Below are 18,279 nucleotides of genomic sequence, written 5' to 3'. Positions count from 1 at the left end.
TACATCAGCTACAGAACTCACTTCACCACATTTTAGGAATAACCTTTGATTTTGTTGGATTTGTGGATTATTTCTGTTGCTCTCACCGGGAACGCCGGGGGATCAGGATCCCAGTGCAATACGAGCTCTATAAACAGGGTAACCAGACAACAACCCTTGCCCCAGAAAGCTCACAATTTGTGTTTATAATAAGATGCATCAAGTGAATGGACTACGGCAGACCAAAGAGAGAGGATGTGTGGGAGGAGACTAAGAAGAGGTGGTAAAACAGCGCAACATTCCCACTTTGCATGGCAGAAAGTGGGCTCAGATTGTCCCTTACCTAGCCTAGTGTTTACTGTTTATCCAATACTGTGCCCTTTTAGACATAGTTTTCATTTTCCTCACACTGATTTTTGCTGTAGATTGCATTGGAATGGACAGAACTGGAGTCAGGAAGTCAAAGCCTTAGCAGGACAGACCACTGGCATTAGCCCCCATTCCTCCCAAGAGCCCCATTAGCCCCAACTAGGTTTCGTTTCTCTCCCTTCCTTGCACCTCATCCACTAATACAGAAGCTTGATTTGGTTACTGTAACTTTTTAAGAAGCCTCAGAGCAATATCTAAGACATACTGGTCATGGCATAATATTGATCAGCTGTTTACAGAACAAAGACCATATATTTCTTGCCAAGATATACAGGTGGCACATTAAAATGATGGCTTCTCAGTCTTCAGAGCACAGACAGAATGCAGAGGAATTGGTTTTCAAAATGAAATTGATTTATTTGATGAAATAAAATGAAAAATTGCCAGGTGTTTAAGTTTAAAACAAAGTATATTAGTACAATTAGCAACAGGTTAGACTCCAGGAACACCAATCATTCCTTTTTAAAGTTTCTCACAAATTACCGTATCCCTTTATTAATTTGATTTTCACTTCTATGGGCTACCACCTTGGATTCCCTTTTGTGATTTCACCACAGATTTTCAAGTGAATGGAGAAGTGGTGAGAGAAGTCGAACTAACCACATGCGAGACAGAGCTCCTCTATTGAAAAGCTAGCAGCATGAAGAGAGGCTGCACCCACTTTTAGGAGCAACAGGGTTCTGTTTCTCATCCAGTCCACTCGATCTGTCTCTGCTGTGACTCGAACAAGGATGAAATGGAACAAGACGCACAATTTGGTTTGCACAGGCCGCCTATCAGGATCCCAAAGTGGTAACTTTTATCACCACCAGTCCAGGAGAGATTTGAACTACTGCCCAAAAGGCCACAGCTACTCCCAATGCCTGAGTCATCCAGAGGTCATTTGTCTATATTTTACATACAGGCAGAGCAACAAAAGCCCAGTTGAGTGTCTGACATGAATGCTAATGCTCTGTCTGAGGGACTGCAACATGGAAAGAGTTTTGCCAAAGGATTTTTCATCAGGTCCATGACTGGGATGCCGGTCATTAACACTGTGCTTCTCCATCATTGTACTACCTGCTCTTCCAGATCCCTTTCAAGCAGAAGGGAGGAGTTTGATTTTGCTTGTAACCACTTAAGCGTCGCTGCTGAGCAGCCTGCTCCAGACACTGCAGAGTGCTGATGAGACACTTCAAGATGTCAAGGTTTGGTTTAGGAAACCATCCAAACAGGTAACTGAATGCTCATCCAGAGCTCTTAAGACACAGCAGCTGGCAGGTTGTCTCCCGAGGACAGGCTGGTGTGAAATTTCTGATGCTGTGCCTTCTGCTTCCTGGCTAGAGATACAGGCACCACCTCTCTACAGGCTAGAGATACAAGCACCACCTCTCCTCTGCCCTTCCTGGCTCTGACCGGGACAAGAATCAGAAGTACAGAGATATGGCAAAAAAGGATGGAGTGCGCTGAAAATGCAATCACCCAAAATAAGCTTCCAGTAAGGTCTAGACTGAGGTTTGGGTCAAGAGTCAGGGGAGCTCTGTGATCTCTATCAGTTTCCTCAGCAAGGGATAGTCCTTTAGCTGTTAATGCACCATCACGATTAGCCTAGGAGGTCTGACGGGTCAGAAAGTGCATGACTTCTGGATGCAACCACTACCGTTAGGAGCCATAAGGATGGTTTAGAACTGTACCTGTGTCAGTGGAGCCAGCCACCTGTAATGGCCAATAGTTCCGTGCGCCTAAACTGAAGGGTTTGGCTACCTCAACTGTGATAGTAGCTCCTAGTTAGCTCCATGGGAGTCAGAGGAAAGGAAGATCTGCAATGAATTCACTGACCTTTTTAAATGGTAAAGGAGACTGGAGGACATTAAGGTATCTTGTCTCTATAGGTCTCAAACCTACTGATGGACAAATAATGGCCCAAGCTATTGGACTGTGTACGGCCCTTTAATAGTGCCATGTCTGCAAGTCACAGGTAGAATTAAAGGCAGGATTACCATCTCTAGGGAAATGGCATCTTGGCAAAGTTCAGAAACTTCATAGGATCAGAAGTTCTACATTCACTTCTTCACAGAGCTACAGACAGCTCTCACCATAGGAGGCATTAGATTTTGTAGGCCAGCAAGATACGTCGACATGCAGTGCAGTACAGTATTTTATTCAACAAAACTTATTGGGAAAAGGAAGGATTTTACAGCAAGGTCTTCACTTCTGGCTGCACATTAGATTACAACATTACCACACGCCATTACACAGCTTCCGTGTTCCACCCCAGAGCTGGCTGCATTTCAGGTGTGGGTGAAGCAATGATCCCTATCCTTGCCTACTCTTCCCAGGATGGTGTTAGGGTTAGTTAATGGTAGTAAATGGATTGGAGATCCTTGAAAGAGAAGGTGCTACAGTGGCATTTACAGACAGACTGATCTTCTGGGCTATAAACATTATTTCTATACCATAAAACATAGAAACGCCCATCCTCAGGGTGGCAAGGCTCAAAGCTGGAGTCAAGAGACTTGAGCTCAGTGCGATCAGGCTAAAAATATCCATGTCATCCCTGTGAGAAGCAGGGAGCCCCGGTGGGAACAGCTATTTTTTGCTCCATAGCACAAACCTGGGTCTGTTCAACTGGCTCCAAGACGCACTGGCACAATTACGGAGGGAGTTTTTGGCAGCATAGAGAGACCCTACATCAAAGAGGGCTGCTTGAATGAAGAAGAGAGGAGCTGGATTATGAGGGAACACCAGGAGGATAACCAAAGCAAAAAGCCTCCCAAATGAACTAAACATCAATATTATTAGAGAAGTAATATGAGGCTGTTCACTGCCAGGTCCCAGGGGGATTCTAGCCCTTAACATGTAGGTATTCTGCAGGGTCCATCTCGGATCCTGGGTTCAGAGCCACTGTGGCTTACATTCCCTCTGGACTGGGTTGGGGGAGGGATGACATTTATCCAGAATAGAAGGGATCATTAACATTGCATACAGACTCTAAATCTTCAATATTTGCTGCATGCCAGAGAAGAATTTTTTTTTCAAAGCCAGGGAAACTGCAAGAGAGGAAAAAGGCATTTACCTAATCGTGTGCTCAAAATAGATATCATCCACAGAAGCCGTGACGCAGGGGCAGCCAGCATGTCTCTCAGCTGAAAAAGAGAACAAAACGGCACCAGTTACCATCATGCAATCAGTGCACCCATAACTGGACTTTTTCTGGTCTTGCAACTCAAGTTGCAGACTTAGAACAGACATAAGCAACCCTGATCTCTGCAGATACACACTGTCCATTGCATGTAGGACACAAGATTCCCTTTGTGTTGAGGGTCAGCACAGGTTACACTGAGAAAATGCCCATTGCTATGTCCCTTAATCAAAGGCTTTATGTGTTTAACAATGACCAGCAGACAGATTACTTGTCTGATCTTTCCAGTCACACAGGCATACTACTCCCAGTACGCTAACTGAGCAAATCAATGGAGCCGTTTTCTTCGTAGGTTTCCCCCCAAAATCTGTTAAACATATATTGCAACAGTTAAACCAATTGGACATTCTACTAAGTAGAGATAGAATTTTAAAACATGATCTAATTTATCAGCGTGTCCTCAAGTCTCCCTCCACATTCATGTCTGTTACTAGGATGTATATTTATCTTATGAACAATTGGTGGGTAGTTTATATTTTCAAGGCCTCCTAGCTATACACTGGAAACTTTCTCCTTATCTCCTGTGGCTAGGAGATCTCTAAGAGCGTGGGTTTGATAAATACGAATATCTACCTCTTATATGGTGCTTTTCATCAACAGACCTCAAAGAGCTTCACAAGCTTTAATGCATTTTGCATGTAGCTTCACAACACAGGGAAGTGCTGTTGTCCCCATTTTCACAGACGGGGAACTGAAGCATGGATAGATTAAGTGACTTGCCTAAGGTCACACAGAAAGTCTGTGGCAGAACCTGGAGTCCCAAATCCTACTTTAACCACAGGCCTATCTTCCTGCTACAGATTTCTTGAAAGTGCAATCCCCAAACTGGAAACCCAGCTGAACAGCATCACTTATCAAGCTCTTGCCAACATTTTATTTAAAATGTTTACAACTGTATTTGATAATGGAGTTGGAGCTAGAAGCTGTGCTGTGTGTAACCAACAGGTAACTCGGGAAGCATGGTACTGCAAGACAAGTACTGAGACAGCCTCGCAAGAACTGCATTGTGACCACACCTACTGCAGGACATTGTCCCTGTAATAGTCCTGTGGGCCAGCTGTCTGCAGTGGTCTGTCTCCAGGTACACAGGGAGACAATATCATTTCAGAAAATGCGACACTGCCATGGCTAAGAGAGGGTTCTCTAATCTTTTTTTTTCCATGGGCGGTGAGTTATATGGGCTCGTGATGCCCATGCTCCAGTAATATTCAGAGCCAGGGACCCTGCTCCACCAATATTTGGAGCTGGGTCTCTCCTCCGGCCCTGCCTGGAGTGGGCCCCGGCCCCCACCTGCCGGCCCCCCCCCCGCGCATCTGCCCTCCCTGGCCCCAGAGCATCCTTCCCCCCCCGTCCCTGTCCCTTGCCTGCCATGCGCAGCTTTCAGTCCAGCTCCCCCTTGCCAGCCTGCACTGCCGGCTGCTGCTGCCATGTGCAGCGTTTACAGTTAAGCGGGGAGACGTCTGGGTGTGATGTGACATCACGGTCCGGGACTTTAAAACTGCTCGGCGCAGCGTTGCGCCACGTGGCCTAGCTCCAGATTCGGAGTCTGGAGATTTCTGGGGCCCAAGCGTAGACTCCGGCCCCACAAAGTGGAAGGCAGAAAGTAAGGTAAGGGGAAAGGTAAGGGGTGGGAGAGGAAGAGGCTTGCGCAGAGGGGGAGGGGGAAGAAAGGGGAAAGCACCAAGAGACAGTGTGGAGGTGAGACAAATGCCAGGGGACCAACTGCGGATAATGAGGAAAAGGGCAGGAGGGGAGGTGTCAGTGGGAGAGGGGGCAGGCAACTGGAGGATAGAGGGGGGAGTGGGAGGTGCTGGGAGAAGGCTTGAAAGAAGAGGTGGGCATGAGAAAGGTGGGGATGGAGCAAGTCATGTGTGAGGGCACAGGGGCATGAGGGAAACGGGAGCAGAGGATGGTGAAGGGGTGGGCATCAGGGGAAAAGAGGGCAAAGGGGGCAGTAAGGGAAGGGGGAGGCACCAGGAGGGTGCAGGGGTAAGGGAAGGTGCAGGTTCTGGGGGTGAAGCAGAAGGGCAGACACCTGCAGGGGAGGGACCAGCACCAGAGGAGAGAGGCAGGGCAGGTGTGTAGAGGAAGGTGTTAGAAGAGGGGATGAGGAGGGGTAGCTCACATGATCAGATTGGGGTTCCTCGAGGAGTGGGCACAAGGGGTAGAGAAGGGCTGATGGATGGGGGCAGGTTGCAGGAGGGCTGAGGGCAGTGAGAAGGGCAGGAGTCAGGACAGCAGAAGAGGGTGAGAAGTTGGGGGCAACAGGCACCAGAGGAGCTGATGGAGCAAGGGGAGGAGACATGGCAGCAGAGCGAAAAGATAAAGGTTTATAAAATATTTATTAATAACTTGGGTGCCACAGTGGCACATCCAGACAAGCCACATGAACTCAGTACTGGTGCACAACACAAAATTCATTCTGCTCATGGGTGGAAACTCTTAGGCTATGTCTACACTGGCAGCTTCTTGGGCAAGAATGTCTTGTGCAAGGGTTCTTGTGCAAGAAGTCTTGCACAAGAACATGTCCACACTGCCATGTGTGAGCTGTGCTTTTGCACAAGAGCATCCATGGCAGTGTGGACGCTCTCTTGCGCAAGAAAGCTCCGATGGCTCCATTTTAGCCATAGGGGTTTCTTGCACAAGAAATGCCTGCTGAGCATCCACACTGCCCTCTTGCGCAAACGAGCTTACACCTGTTAGAAAAGGGTGTCGCTCTTGCGCAAGACGCCCTCCCTTCCCACGCCATCCTGTAACTTTCCTTGCGCAAGAGCAGGCGGGCAGTGTGGATGCTCTGTGGGTTCTTGCCCAAGAACGGCTGTACTTGCGCAAGAAGCCGTGAGTGTAGACGTAGTCTTAGAGGGAACACTTCCCCCAGCCTCTCTGCCCCCGAGTTAATGACACACACATTGGGTTAATGCAACTGCAGGATAGTTGCATGAGAGGGGTTTGGTGGGAGCCAGACTGATCCCTGTTGGTAGGAGGATGGTGGGAAAAGTCCTTCGAGAGGGGTGACATGACACCTTTTACTTCTGGTCATGTGTCCGTCTTGCCCCGAGCATGTTACCTCCAGGGGCCTGGTTAACAGGAGTCAGGGGCTGTGGCTAATGGGGCACCACCAAAAATTATACAAACCTGCCGCCCCTGTTCCTTCTGTGGACCACTTCATAGAGCCTTCCAGTGATCTGCCTCCCAGACCACAGAGAACTGACTATGGCATCAGACTCCATCCTAGCTCAGAGTTTCCATGCACTAGATTGTGCAATTGTGCTTCTTTGGGAGCAGTCTCCCATCCATCTCTTAGGAAGCAGGATCCAATTCCATGCCAATCCCCCTTGGATCTTGCTTCTGTTTCTGAGAAGCTCCCTGAAGAGCTGTTTACCCGGGTTTCCTGCACCATCACGCTGCTGCCTCGCTCTGAATTACATCCCAGCTCTCCCCTTCATATTTGATCCCCCAATAATTTGGAAAGACTTTCATTTAAGGACTAACCCAGTCATCATTTTATTTGCTTCCGCTCCACATATAAAGTTTGCCTGTTCTCTCTGGCTCCCCCCGCATTGTCGTGTTATAATACAGGTGTCTTCAGCAGTATGGCCCCATTGTCGGACCACACTCAGACACAGGATCCTGGTCCACTGGGACAGAACTGCTGGGCCAGACAAGATTATTGGTTTGTCTAATTTAGCATCCTCCCTTTGGCACCAGCTCAGCAAGACATCTCAGCAGAGGAGAGTAATGCAGCATGTGCTAAGCTTTAAGAGCAAGCCCCCTGGTCTCAATAGAGCACATGCTTGGCTCTGTTGCTGAACTCGTGTCATAGGACTGTGGTGTGAGCAGCCATGCCTAGTGGTTAGAACAGGAGTATGCCCTGTGGATGGCTCTCATGGTCTTGAGCCACAGCAGACTGCTCGACCAAGACACTCCTGTATTAGCCAGGAAACAGACTGGGCCTTTCTAATGGCAGGAACAAATCTGCTACCTAGTTTTAAGATCAATATTGTCCCTGCATATTCTCTTCGTGGGTCACGTTTCCTTTGTTAATAACCAATCAGATGAAACTCCAGTAGCAAAGGCCGTACTTTTAGCTCTCTGCTGTATTTTAGGCTGCCCAGACTCAGGGCTGCTCTGTTCATAACAGCTTCCCTCTGAGCTCTTCTGACCCACATCAGATAGACAGACAGGAGGGGGAGCTTGGCAGGGAGGGAAGGGAAGAATTGGAGACCCAATGACTCATGTGAAGACAAGCTAGGGAGAGGATACCATGGTAGTGTCCCATAGATGTTCAGACCAAGCACTGAATGGATCCGTATTGAACTACCTGGGAAGATAAATCTGTCACCAATTATTAAAAGGTTACATCCTTGATTCACAGTCATAATTGTTCTCTTGTCTCCATAGAGAAAGGAGAGGGAACCTCAGCTGATTTCATGGCTACCTGGAAGGCTGACGAGTTCTATGGAGAGTGGAGGGGAATGAAAGAAAACAAGGGACAGGCAGAGCACAAAAAGGTGGTTTGGATCAAAGCTGGCCTGGCCCATCTGACCAGTATCCCTGAGCTAGCTGCCACGTGTCCAGTTTTCAATCAGAAAGTCCGGCTGAAAGGGGACTTGTTCCACGTGGGCTCACATGTCCTGACTGGACACCTGAAGTCCAGTTGCCATGGGTGGGGACCACAGGAGGAGAGGCTGTGTCATTGACCCACATCAATCCCTGCTCAGCTTGGGCCACCTCCTACCTGCATCTCATGGGCAGGAAGGCTCCCCTCCTAGCCTTGGAGCCCAGCTGGGGCGGGATTGAGCAAGGAGGAAGGGGGAGTGTGACAGGCAGGGGAAGAGGCTGCACAAGGGGAAGATTCTGGTTTTCCTGCTGTAGCGTCCGGTTTTCAGACATCAGAAAGTCAGCAGCCCTGTTTGTTCCTGCGCGGCCAGCGGGCTGCCAAACTGGGGGGGGGAGGAGAACACGCTTACCGGAGAGGCAGGCGGTGGTGTCGATCCACTTCAGCAGCTGCCCGATACTGAGCTCGCCGCGGTGGTTCGTGTGGCAGGGCAGCACCAGCTGGCTCATCTGCACCTCAGTGGGATTGCGGTAGCCCTGCCCGCCCTCCATGGCCAGCAGTGTAGAGGCGGAGCCCTGGAGAAGAGGGGAGAAAACGCAGAGAACTCAGCGCCTGTGGCAGCGAGCAGGGACCCGGCTGCAGCCTGCCCTGACCCCACAGCCAGGCACAAGTTGGCGGAGGGGCAGGAAGGCTTCCCAGGCTTCCCAAGTGAGGTGCTTCGCAGACGGGGCCTCCTTAAGGCTCAGAGCTGCTGGTCACTCGCTTGCCAGGCTCGGGGCTAAGAACTAAGCCACTAATCCAAGGCCTTTGGGGGGAGCCATATCAGGAACACATGACACAGTCCAGGTTTAAAAAAAAAAAAAAAAAAAAGTAAAAGCCCCTTTTCCCATGTGTCTCAGGGAGAAGTGAACCATGCTCTGCTGGGCTAGCATGCCAAGATGGGGTGTGTCAAAGGAGCTCCCAGGGGATAAGCCATCCAGTTCCCCAGCAACAATGGAGCGGAGCATGGCTGGAATCAGAATTCCTGGCCAGAAGTGGCACCTTCTTAACCCTGCAGCACTTACCAGACAGACAGGCAAAAAAAACCCCAAACATTTCTTCTTTCTGTTAGCAGAGTCAGGCCAGAGAGGGAGAATGGGCAGCATCTGGTTCCGCCGTGGGAATCATTATTTATCATCTAACAGCACCAAAAAGAGGGGCCATTTGGAGCTGAGCCCCCACAGAACTCCCAGTCCGGGTAGGCAGAAGGCTCAGGAAAGTTCCAAAGGAAAATTCTTCACTGCTGGAGATAGGGCTAGGCTACGCCTGGCCCCATATTGCCCCAGCATTTAGAATGCAGCCATGGTGGGTGGGGGGCTGGTTCTGACCCACCTCCAGTTACCAGGCAGTCATTGGAAAGCGCGCTGGTCAGAAAACACAATGAAAACTCAAAATACCCTGATTCAAAAGGGGCACTTTGTGGCTGCGGTTGTCCCGTGGTAGGCCAGGGTCAGGACTCCGGACACCCTCCTCTCATCCAACACGGTGAAAGTGGTGCACCGTTGAAACGACAGTCCGTTCCAAGAACTTATCCCGTAAGAGTCAATAGGAACATAAGGCCTCCAGGATTACAACCCCCTTGAGGCAAGACTGCCATTTGTTAATCAAAATATTTCAGGTGACAGCCAAAATATTTCCGTTTCCAGTAAAGCGATGAAATGTACATTCTCCACAGAAAGCCAACACTTCGCAAAAAATACCATTTAGTCAAAAGATCCAATTTTCTGTTCAAAATATTTGAGGTGGAGAATTTCCTGCCATCAGAAAGAGCACAGCATGGTTTTCAGCTCACCAGCTGCTTGCCGGGCTGGCTCTCCCCGTACGCTGAGAGCGTTCGGAGATCAAATCCAGAACCTACATTGCCTCGCCCGTCTACAGTCAGACTGATGGAAACAGCAGCAGCTCACACAGCAGTTTATTCCTTACAACGGGGTGAGGAACCTTTTTTGGGTCAGGGGCTGCTGACCCACAGAAAAACCAGTCGGGGGCCGCACACAAGTGAGACGCCCCTGAACGAGAAGGAGAAAAACACTCCCCACATTCTCCTTGCACACCAGCGCCTAAACGGGCCCAGGCTAGTAGACTTTGTAGGTTCCAGCCCTGCAGGTGGATGGAAGGGAGTGCCAGCACAGGCTCCCCAATGCTGAGCCTCAGGGGTTGGATCCAGGCAAGCTGGGGGCAGGCCTGAGGTTCCCCACCGCTTCCCTACACCATACATAATGTTTGGGCCCTGGGCACTTTGAAACAGGATACATTCCACATCTTTAGTAAACAAGATAGAATATAGCAACATACTAATTTACTTCTCAGAACTCTGTGTTTTACTAGCCAGATGATCCATAAGTCTGGACCCTTCTACTTCCCCATTTGTCTGGCTGCTTTGGCTTGCAAATTGAAGGCTTTTCTGACTCATGAAGGCAAATTTGTTCCTAAGTAAAAGGGCACTAACCTAACAAATAAGTTGAGAGAGAGAGAGAAAGAAAACAAGCATGTGCATTTTACTTATGTGGATGGACGGTAGTTTGTACCTAGCCATTTTCATAGCTTCCCCTGTAAAGTCAGTTTCCCTTGTTTGAGTCTCACACAAACCAACAGGGGACAAAAAAATTGTTTTTTAAAAATGGAAGCTGTAATTATAAAGCCACCAAAAAAAAAAAAAAAAAAAAAAACCACCACAACCACCATCACACCAGCGGCAGGTTCGGAAAACTTTTAAACTGACTAGATGATCGTGCTGTGTCCTTTTACATCAATGAAATTACACCAGAGATTAACTTGACCCCGATGAGTAACTGACCAGACACCAGTCTAGATTTTGTTCTGAACTTTCCTCTTCTTTCCGAGCTTCTTTTTCTCTCTTGATACAAAGTCCTCACTGCAGCAGCTTCCCTTGCAGATGATCTGCAGACGTTTTAATGGGTTTGTTTTCAAAATTAAGCCTTCTCTGTTGAAAATGTCCCCTGTTCTTTTGGGCTCGGCATATCTGAACACAGTGCCGTCTCTCCACGCAGCTTTAGCCTCCCCTACTGCATTTGTAATAGGCGAGCTCCGTTTCCATAGCTACTGTTATAAGATGTTCCCGAAACGGTTCAATTCTCAGGTTAGAGATTACAATGTGTGTCAAGTACATTTATATTAAAATATCACACTCTCACCCAGTGAACTGGATTCCAGCTCCTGTGCTAGCCCCAGAGTGCTGCAGGACCACTGTACCCCATGCAACTCACAAGCCACACATCCTGGATAGAAGGACTTCAGCTTTGGTTAGTTCTTGCTGAAGCTTAAAAATAAATAAATAAACCACCACACCTGTTAGTCCATGATGTGACTTCCCAGCCTCCCCACACTAGCAACATGCCAGGAGAAGTCTATTTTTAGAAGCAGCCTTAAAGTTACAAGCCAGCCAGTCATGGTTCAAAGCCTATGCATCTCTGCAAAGCCTTCTCCTTTTTACTGCCTCTTTGTTTTGCTATCCCTATAGGAAATAAATGGATCGCCCATTGGCACAGAGGATGAATTTCCTCCTCCTGCACACTGATATAGCACTGGACTGGCCGGGTAGATTATGGAGAATGTATGCCTTTGCTATTGCCTAAAGTCGGAATCATGACACAAAGCTAGGACCAATGGCCCGCTCTGGTCGGATAACACCTCTGACAGCGAGGTATCCCACAACCACATGGCACTAGCTGCTGGGCCAGGAGCGAAGAACACCCGTGATTCAATTACAGCATGCTGCAGTGGGCAAGGTTTGTGAGCCGCTACACAACCCTGCAGACTGCCAGGGCAATCCGAATGGTGAGCGTGGGAACTGAATGCCATTGCAACAAAACCACAAGACCATCCCCTTGACCACAAGATGTATTATTTTTCTGATTATTGGAGACCGGCAGAAGAGACACTCAAGCCAGAGTCTGAGGTTTAAACCTACCTCCCCGCCCTCGATTCCCATTGGCCATTCTGTACCCCTGGCATGCAGCCAGTGCCAGAAGCAAAAGATTCCACTGAAAAACAACATGAGCGAAGTGGTTCTTGCTTTGTTTCTGGCCCTTCTGAAGCAGGAAGCGTTGGGACTCTCAATCCACCAGGTCATGTGAGATTTCCAGACTCAAGAGCTTTCTGAAGAGAATCTAGGTCAGGATTTTCAAATTCAGTTGCCTACAGTTAGGCAGAGGAATAAGTGGCCTGATTTTCAGAGATACTCAGTATCCGCAGCTCCCCTCTGAAATCAGTGCAAGTCAGAGGTGCTCAGAGCCTTTGGAAGGAAGAAAGAAAAAAAAGTCAGGCCACTTATTCCAGTGCCTCATGTTGTGCTCTAGAGTTTGAAAACTGTAACCCACATATTTAAGTGCCTAAGATGGAGTCAGATACTGACTGTTAAGCACCCAACTCTGAAAATTCGGGCCACAAACTTTTTGGGCTTCTGTGAACTTCTGTCTGCAAGGTTCACTCAGTCGCTACCTCTGCTCAGCTTTGGTGGCCTAGATGTTTATACACATTTAAGTTTGCTACTTGGAATCATTTATAATCCTCTTGTTTTGGTTTGGATGGGCTTAGCCCAAGACTTGTATGGAGAAAATAATTCGTAGATGTGGTTGCTCCATCTCAAAGAGAGAGATCTTGGCACTGGAAAAAGTTCAGAAAAGGACAACAAAAATGATTAGGGATCTGTAACGGCTACCATATGGGAAGAGATTAATAAGACTAGGACTTTTCAGTTTGCAAAAAGAGATGACTAAGGGAAGGATATGATAGAAACCAATAGAATCATGACTAGTGTGGAAAAAGTGAATGCAGAAGAGTTATTTACTCATTCCCATAACACAAGGACCAGGGGTTAGGTTATCAAATTAAATTAATAGGTAGCAGATTTTAAAAAACAAACAAAAGGAAGAATTTTTCCACATAACCTGTGGAATTCCTTGCCAGAGGATGATGTAAAGTCCAAGACGAACAAAGCTCAAAAAAGAGCTAGATAAATTAATGGAGGTTAAATTCAAGATGGGCAAGAATGGTGTCCCTAACCTCTGTTTGTCAGAAGCTGGGAATGGATCACTTGATTCCCTGTTCTTTTCATTCCCTTTAGAGCACCTGGCACTGGACTCTGTCAGAGGACAGGATACAGGGCTAGATGGACCTTTGGTCTGACTCCAGTGTGGCCGTCCTTATGTAGGCAAGTTATACCTATGAATGTTTGTCTTCTCTGTATTAGCATTTGCAACATACTGATTTTCAAAATGACTACCACATTCTAAAACTACGTATCTAGCATCTGGGCTTCAACCCTTCTCCCTAAAAGCCTCCACTAAGTTACATGTAAGCTCTCCCTCTCCTCCACATCTCCTGAAAGATCATTTTGCTTTTGTTTTTTATACCTCACAGCTATGGAAAACCTTGAGCTGGCCTTTCTTTGAGCGCCAGAAGATCTGCACCTTATAGCAGGGAGCTAAGATGTGCACTGGTGCACAGCCAGTTTTTCCATTTAGAGACTGAAACTGCTAACATGTAAGCCTGCAAGGGGCAAGCCAAAAAAGGAAACACACACAAACACACACCCCTGAGACAAGTGTTCCCTGTAAGCTGAGTGTTTGTCAGCCACCCAGGAAAGATTCCAATGCCACCCAGCTGATTAGCAGAGCACTCACAGTCGGCAGCATGTGCACCACCAATAGAAAACACACCTGCACATGTCTCTGTGTGCATAACATTTATTCTGCCTGTAGATGGAAAAAGTAGAGGGAGCATTGCCTGAGAGCAATGAGGTTCTGATTTAGAACATGCTACCATGGGTTCAATTGAAATGGGGCAAGGCAGTGGAAGCAGATTTCAGGAGCAGACGTTTCTGTCTGGGGGGAATGTGACAAGGGTCTGGGCATCACAGAGCTAGCTAGAAAAGTGTGCACAGCCCTCACTGTGCCCGGCTTGAAGAAATGCACGTGGCTTTTCTGACTCCTGTGCACGCGCTCCACACGTGCGGCAGAAGGTACACGAGGAAGGCGCCCACTGAAGATGTAATGGAAAAAGCAGGAAGAGAACAAAAGAAAGGTGGAAATGTGAAAACTGGAGAACAGCACAGAAGTGGGAAATAGCTAAGCTCTTCCCTGTGATTCCTGGCTCAATGAAGATAGAATGCACCACTCAGGTGACATGGCTTGTAATTATGGCTGTCAATTGATGTGCATTAATGCCTGAGATTAACGCAGGGAAGGCTTAATGCAGTGGTCCCCAACACAGTGCCCGCGGGCGCCATGGGCATTTATGTGTACCTGCCTAGTGACCAGGGCCAGCAAGAGCCATTCTTGTGCCCTGGGCCCCAGGCGCACGGCACATGCCCGGCCCCCGCCCCCACATGCGTGGCAGCCCCAAAATGTTGGGGACCACTGGCTTAATGTGTTAATTTTTTCAACACGTTAATCACAGGCGTTAATGCTGTGCTGCCCCTTTGAAACGCTGCTCCAGTGCTTCAAAGGGGCAGCGCATTAGGAGCCTGGGATCAGCTAGGCACTCCAGCTGACCCTGAGCTCCCATGCTGCTGCTCCTTGGAAACACTGGAGCAGCCTTTGCAAGGGGCAGCTGCACTGAGCCTGGGGTGAGCGGAGGACTCCAGCTGGTCCTGGGTTTCCGCAGCGCTGTCCCTTGGAAACGGTGGGGCAGCCTTTCCAAGGGGCAGCACTGCACCAAGCCAGGCTCAGCCGAGGACTCCAGCTGATCCCGGGCTTCCGTGGCTCTGCCCCTTTGAAACGCCGTCGCTGCATTTCACAGGGGCAGCTGCATTGAGCCTGGGGTTAGCCGAGCGTTTCAAAGGGGCAGTGCACGCAATTAATCGCAATTAATTTTTTTAATCGCTTGACAGCCCTACTCGTAATGAGACTTCTAGTTATTGGATTGCCATATTCTGCCTATATAACATCTGCCTCATTTTACTCGTCATGCCATACTTCCCCCCACAGTATTTTGTAACTCAGGATTATTACATTTTCAGAGGTCTGTGTGATCCAACCCTGGAATACTTTCTGTTAATGGCCCAAGAGGGCTGCACACTCCCAGCATTTGAGACCCAGGACAGATCAGCGCAGTGGTTTTCAAACTTTTTGTATAGGTGATGTCTTTCACACATCAAGCCTCTGAGTGTGTCCCCCTCCTTATACATTAAGAATTGGGAGGGGGTAATTTAACAGGGGCTCAGGGCTGTCAGCATCACAGAGCTGACAACTTGTGACCCCCATGTAACCACCTTGCAATATCCGACAGGTAACGACCCCCTTTTGAGATATCCCCTGGGATATCTGGTCTCATAACTGGAAGCTGGGAAATCCTCAAAAATAAATTTTGTTGACACTCGCCAGACGGCATGATCGTGTTGGAGAGGGGGGCACATATTTGCTTGAGTATTTGACTGGTCAGTGGCTCAAAGGATTGATGTTCGTAGCCTAGACTTCCCCAGTTGCCTGCCAGAGACGTGTAACTGAGGCAGTGGTGCTATCCTTGCCAAGCTTTGTGTTAGGGCACAGGCAGGGGGCGCCTCACGGACTGGTTTGTGGTCGTGGACTGGCTCCGCCCCCTGGAAGGGGCAAGGCCTCCGGAGAAGGGGCAGTTCCCTCTGGGTGCTGTGTGTGCCTGGACACGGGAGGAGACTTCTCACACTTCCCTGCCCCACGCCAATTGTGGGCAGGGGAGTGGGTGAAGTCATTCGCTGTTCAAAATGGCTGGTGGCTCCCTCTAGGCGCTGTGCGCCCTTGGTGGGGGGAAGGAACCACCAGCTGTTTTGAACAGCGAATGATTTTGTGCACACCCCCGCCCGTAGGTCTCGATTGGCCCGGGTTGGGGGAAGCAGCAGGGCGGCCGTGGGCTGCATCAAATGGCTTGGTGGGCCAGATATAGCCCCGGGCCGTATCCTGCCCATCCCTGCAGAGTGCTCAGCTGATCTCTACATTCTTTCAAGTAGCCTTCAGATGACCCACAGAAGCTAACACTGAGAGCAGCATTTCTCCACTGAGAGACTGACTCAAGGGGTTGGAGCTCTGACAGGAAACGCATGAGCAACAGCAGGGAGGAAGAACTCATCCAGAGATCTGTTTGCGATCTACGGGCCAGTACAACAGCTTGAATGCTCTAAAGTGGCAAGAACCTAGCAAGGAAGAAAAAGCAGCAACCTCTACTCTGCTCTGCTCAGAAATTTGATTGAAAGAAACTAATCAATTACACTGCTGCTCTCCTTGGAGAAGAAGGTAGAAGAGATTCCTTGCAATCAGGGTTATATTTTTCACAGGTTACCTATATACAAGCACTGAGCCATGCAGAAATATCCAGTCGCAAATGCTTCCACTAACTCCGTGCCCAGCATGCTCGGTTATAAAGGAATCTGAAAACCACACTACATGAGAAAACTTCACCGAACTTAGATTGTAACATTCAGTGTAACAACATGGCTTGCAGGCCAGAGGTCCCAGAATGATGCTACCCAGGACAGCCACAGCCAAAGCAAGCTTGGGTCCACATCCAGGCCCCCTCTTCCTGACTCCACACACCAAAACTCTTCTGGCGTGAGACTTCAATTACTTGTGTGTCACAATAAAGACCCCAGGCAGGACTGGCATCCCATTGTGCTAGGGCAGGGGTGGGCAAGATACAGCCCACCCCCGCACATGTAGGGTTGCCAGGTGTCCAGTACTGACCCGAACAGTCCGGTATTTTTGCCTTCTGTCTGGTAAAAAACTCAGAAAATACCGGACACCTAAAATGTCCTGTATTTTCTGATTTTTTTTTCCCCCTGCCAGAAGGCGAACATACCAGACACCTGGCATCCTTACACACATTCAGCATGCGCCCCCCCACCCCCCCGAACTCCTCTTAGGGGAGTTGTCCTGTGGCTGGAGCAGAAAAAAGAAGATGGCCACCGGCAAAAAGCCTCTTCTTAAAGGGGCCATGATGTTTTATTTATTTATTTATTGGGGTTTTTTTGCTTAACTGCTGTCAGGGTCCTTTTTTTTGCTCAACAACTTTGGGCTCCCCCCCCCCAACAGAATTTTTGGGAGGGGAGGGGGTGTTCGGTATTTTTGGTTAAACCATCTGGAATCCTACGCACACCCCTGGTGGTGGGGGGAGGGAGCTACCAGCCACTTTGAACAGCGAATGACTTCGTGCATTCCCCCAGCCGCAGGTTCCAACTGGCCTGGGGTTGGGGGAGCGTACAAAGTCTCCTCCCCCTGCCAGGGGTGCACAGCACCTAGAGGGAACCGCCCCTGGTGGCCCAAGGTTTCGCTCCCTCCAGAGGTGGAGCCGACCCACAACTGTGAACCAACATTCGTGAAGCGGCCCCCTCCCTGCCAAAGTTATTGCCCATCCTTGTGCTAGGGGCTCCCCATACACGACAGTAAACAGACCCTTCCCAAAAAAGCTCATTATTAACTACTTGTGTTACCTACCAGCTCATAGGATCCAGCCTGTTTGGCTCCTTGAAAATCTTGCTGCCCTACCCTGCCCCACTCCAGCCTCGATCTAAGCCAAAGCCAATCAAAAGGCAGAACACACCCCAAACCCTCCAGCAACTCCCCCTAGCCTAATTTACATCAAAAATAGGACAGAAAGGCATCTCCATTAGCATACAGCAGGGGTCTCCAAACTACGGCCCGCGGGCCGGATGCAGCCCGCGAGGCCCTCTCATCCGGCCCGTGGAGACTGTGACGGGGAAGAAACTCCCCGCACTAACAGCCCCTCCCCTGGAGAAGCGCCGAGCGGCGCAGCGCCGCGGAGCTGGGGCGGGGAAGAAACTCCCCACACTGACAGCCCCTCCCCCGGAGAAGCGCCAAGCGGCGCAGCGCAGCGGAGCCCAGGGGAAAGCCCACGGGGAGGGGAGCGAGGGCGCACAGCCGCAGGCGCGGCAGGCGAGGAAGGCGGCAGGACCCAGGAGGAGAAGGGGCAGGGACGCCAGGGTGAGTGGCACGCTCCGTGCGTGCCGGCTCAAAAGGGGGAGGGGCCGGAAGGACAGGGGCGGCCGGCACTCACTTTCTTTTGGGCAGGCAGCCAGGAGAGGGAAGCCGGAGGAGCCAGCGGGACGGAGGAGGGACTCTGGACCCGCGCAGCCCTTGCCCTG

At 49.5% G+C, this 18,279-nt stretch overlaps 1 protein-coding gene across 3 annotated transcripts in view; it reads right to left on the bottom strand.

Moving 5' to 3' along the window:
• ACOT11 (acyl-CoA thioesterase 11) overlaps positions 1-18,279 on the bottom strand; it is a 124,070-nt gene that overhangs the window by 30,462 nt on the left and 75,329 nt on the right. For 2 of the 3 annotated variants that reach the window (XM_025189817.3, XM_025189819.3), the window contains 2 exons: positions 8,560-8,722; positions 3,464-3,533 (listed from right to left, as the gene is read on the bottom strand). In XM_025189817.3, coding sequence (XP_025045602.2) covers positions 3,464-3,533; positions 8,560-8,722 — 233 coding nt within the window. Of the gene's footprint in view, positions 1-3,463; positions 3,534-8,559; positions 8,723-11,341; positions 11,367-18,279 lie in introns of those variants that run through there. The other variant, XM_075936027.2, reaches the window with a different exon arrangement.

This window comes from Pelodiscus sinensis, chromosome 9 (assembly GCF_052426305.1).
Source record: "Pelodiscus sinensis isolate ZL-2025 chromosome 9, ASM5242630v1, whole genome shotgun sequence".
Lineage (NCBI taxonomy): Eukaryota > Metazoa > Chordata > Testudines > Trionychidae > Pelodiscus > Pelodiscus sinensis.
Note: the sequence above shows the minus strand (reverse complement) of the source record. Positions and strands in the feature narration are given on the sequence as shown.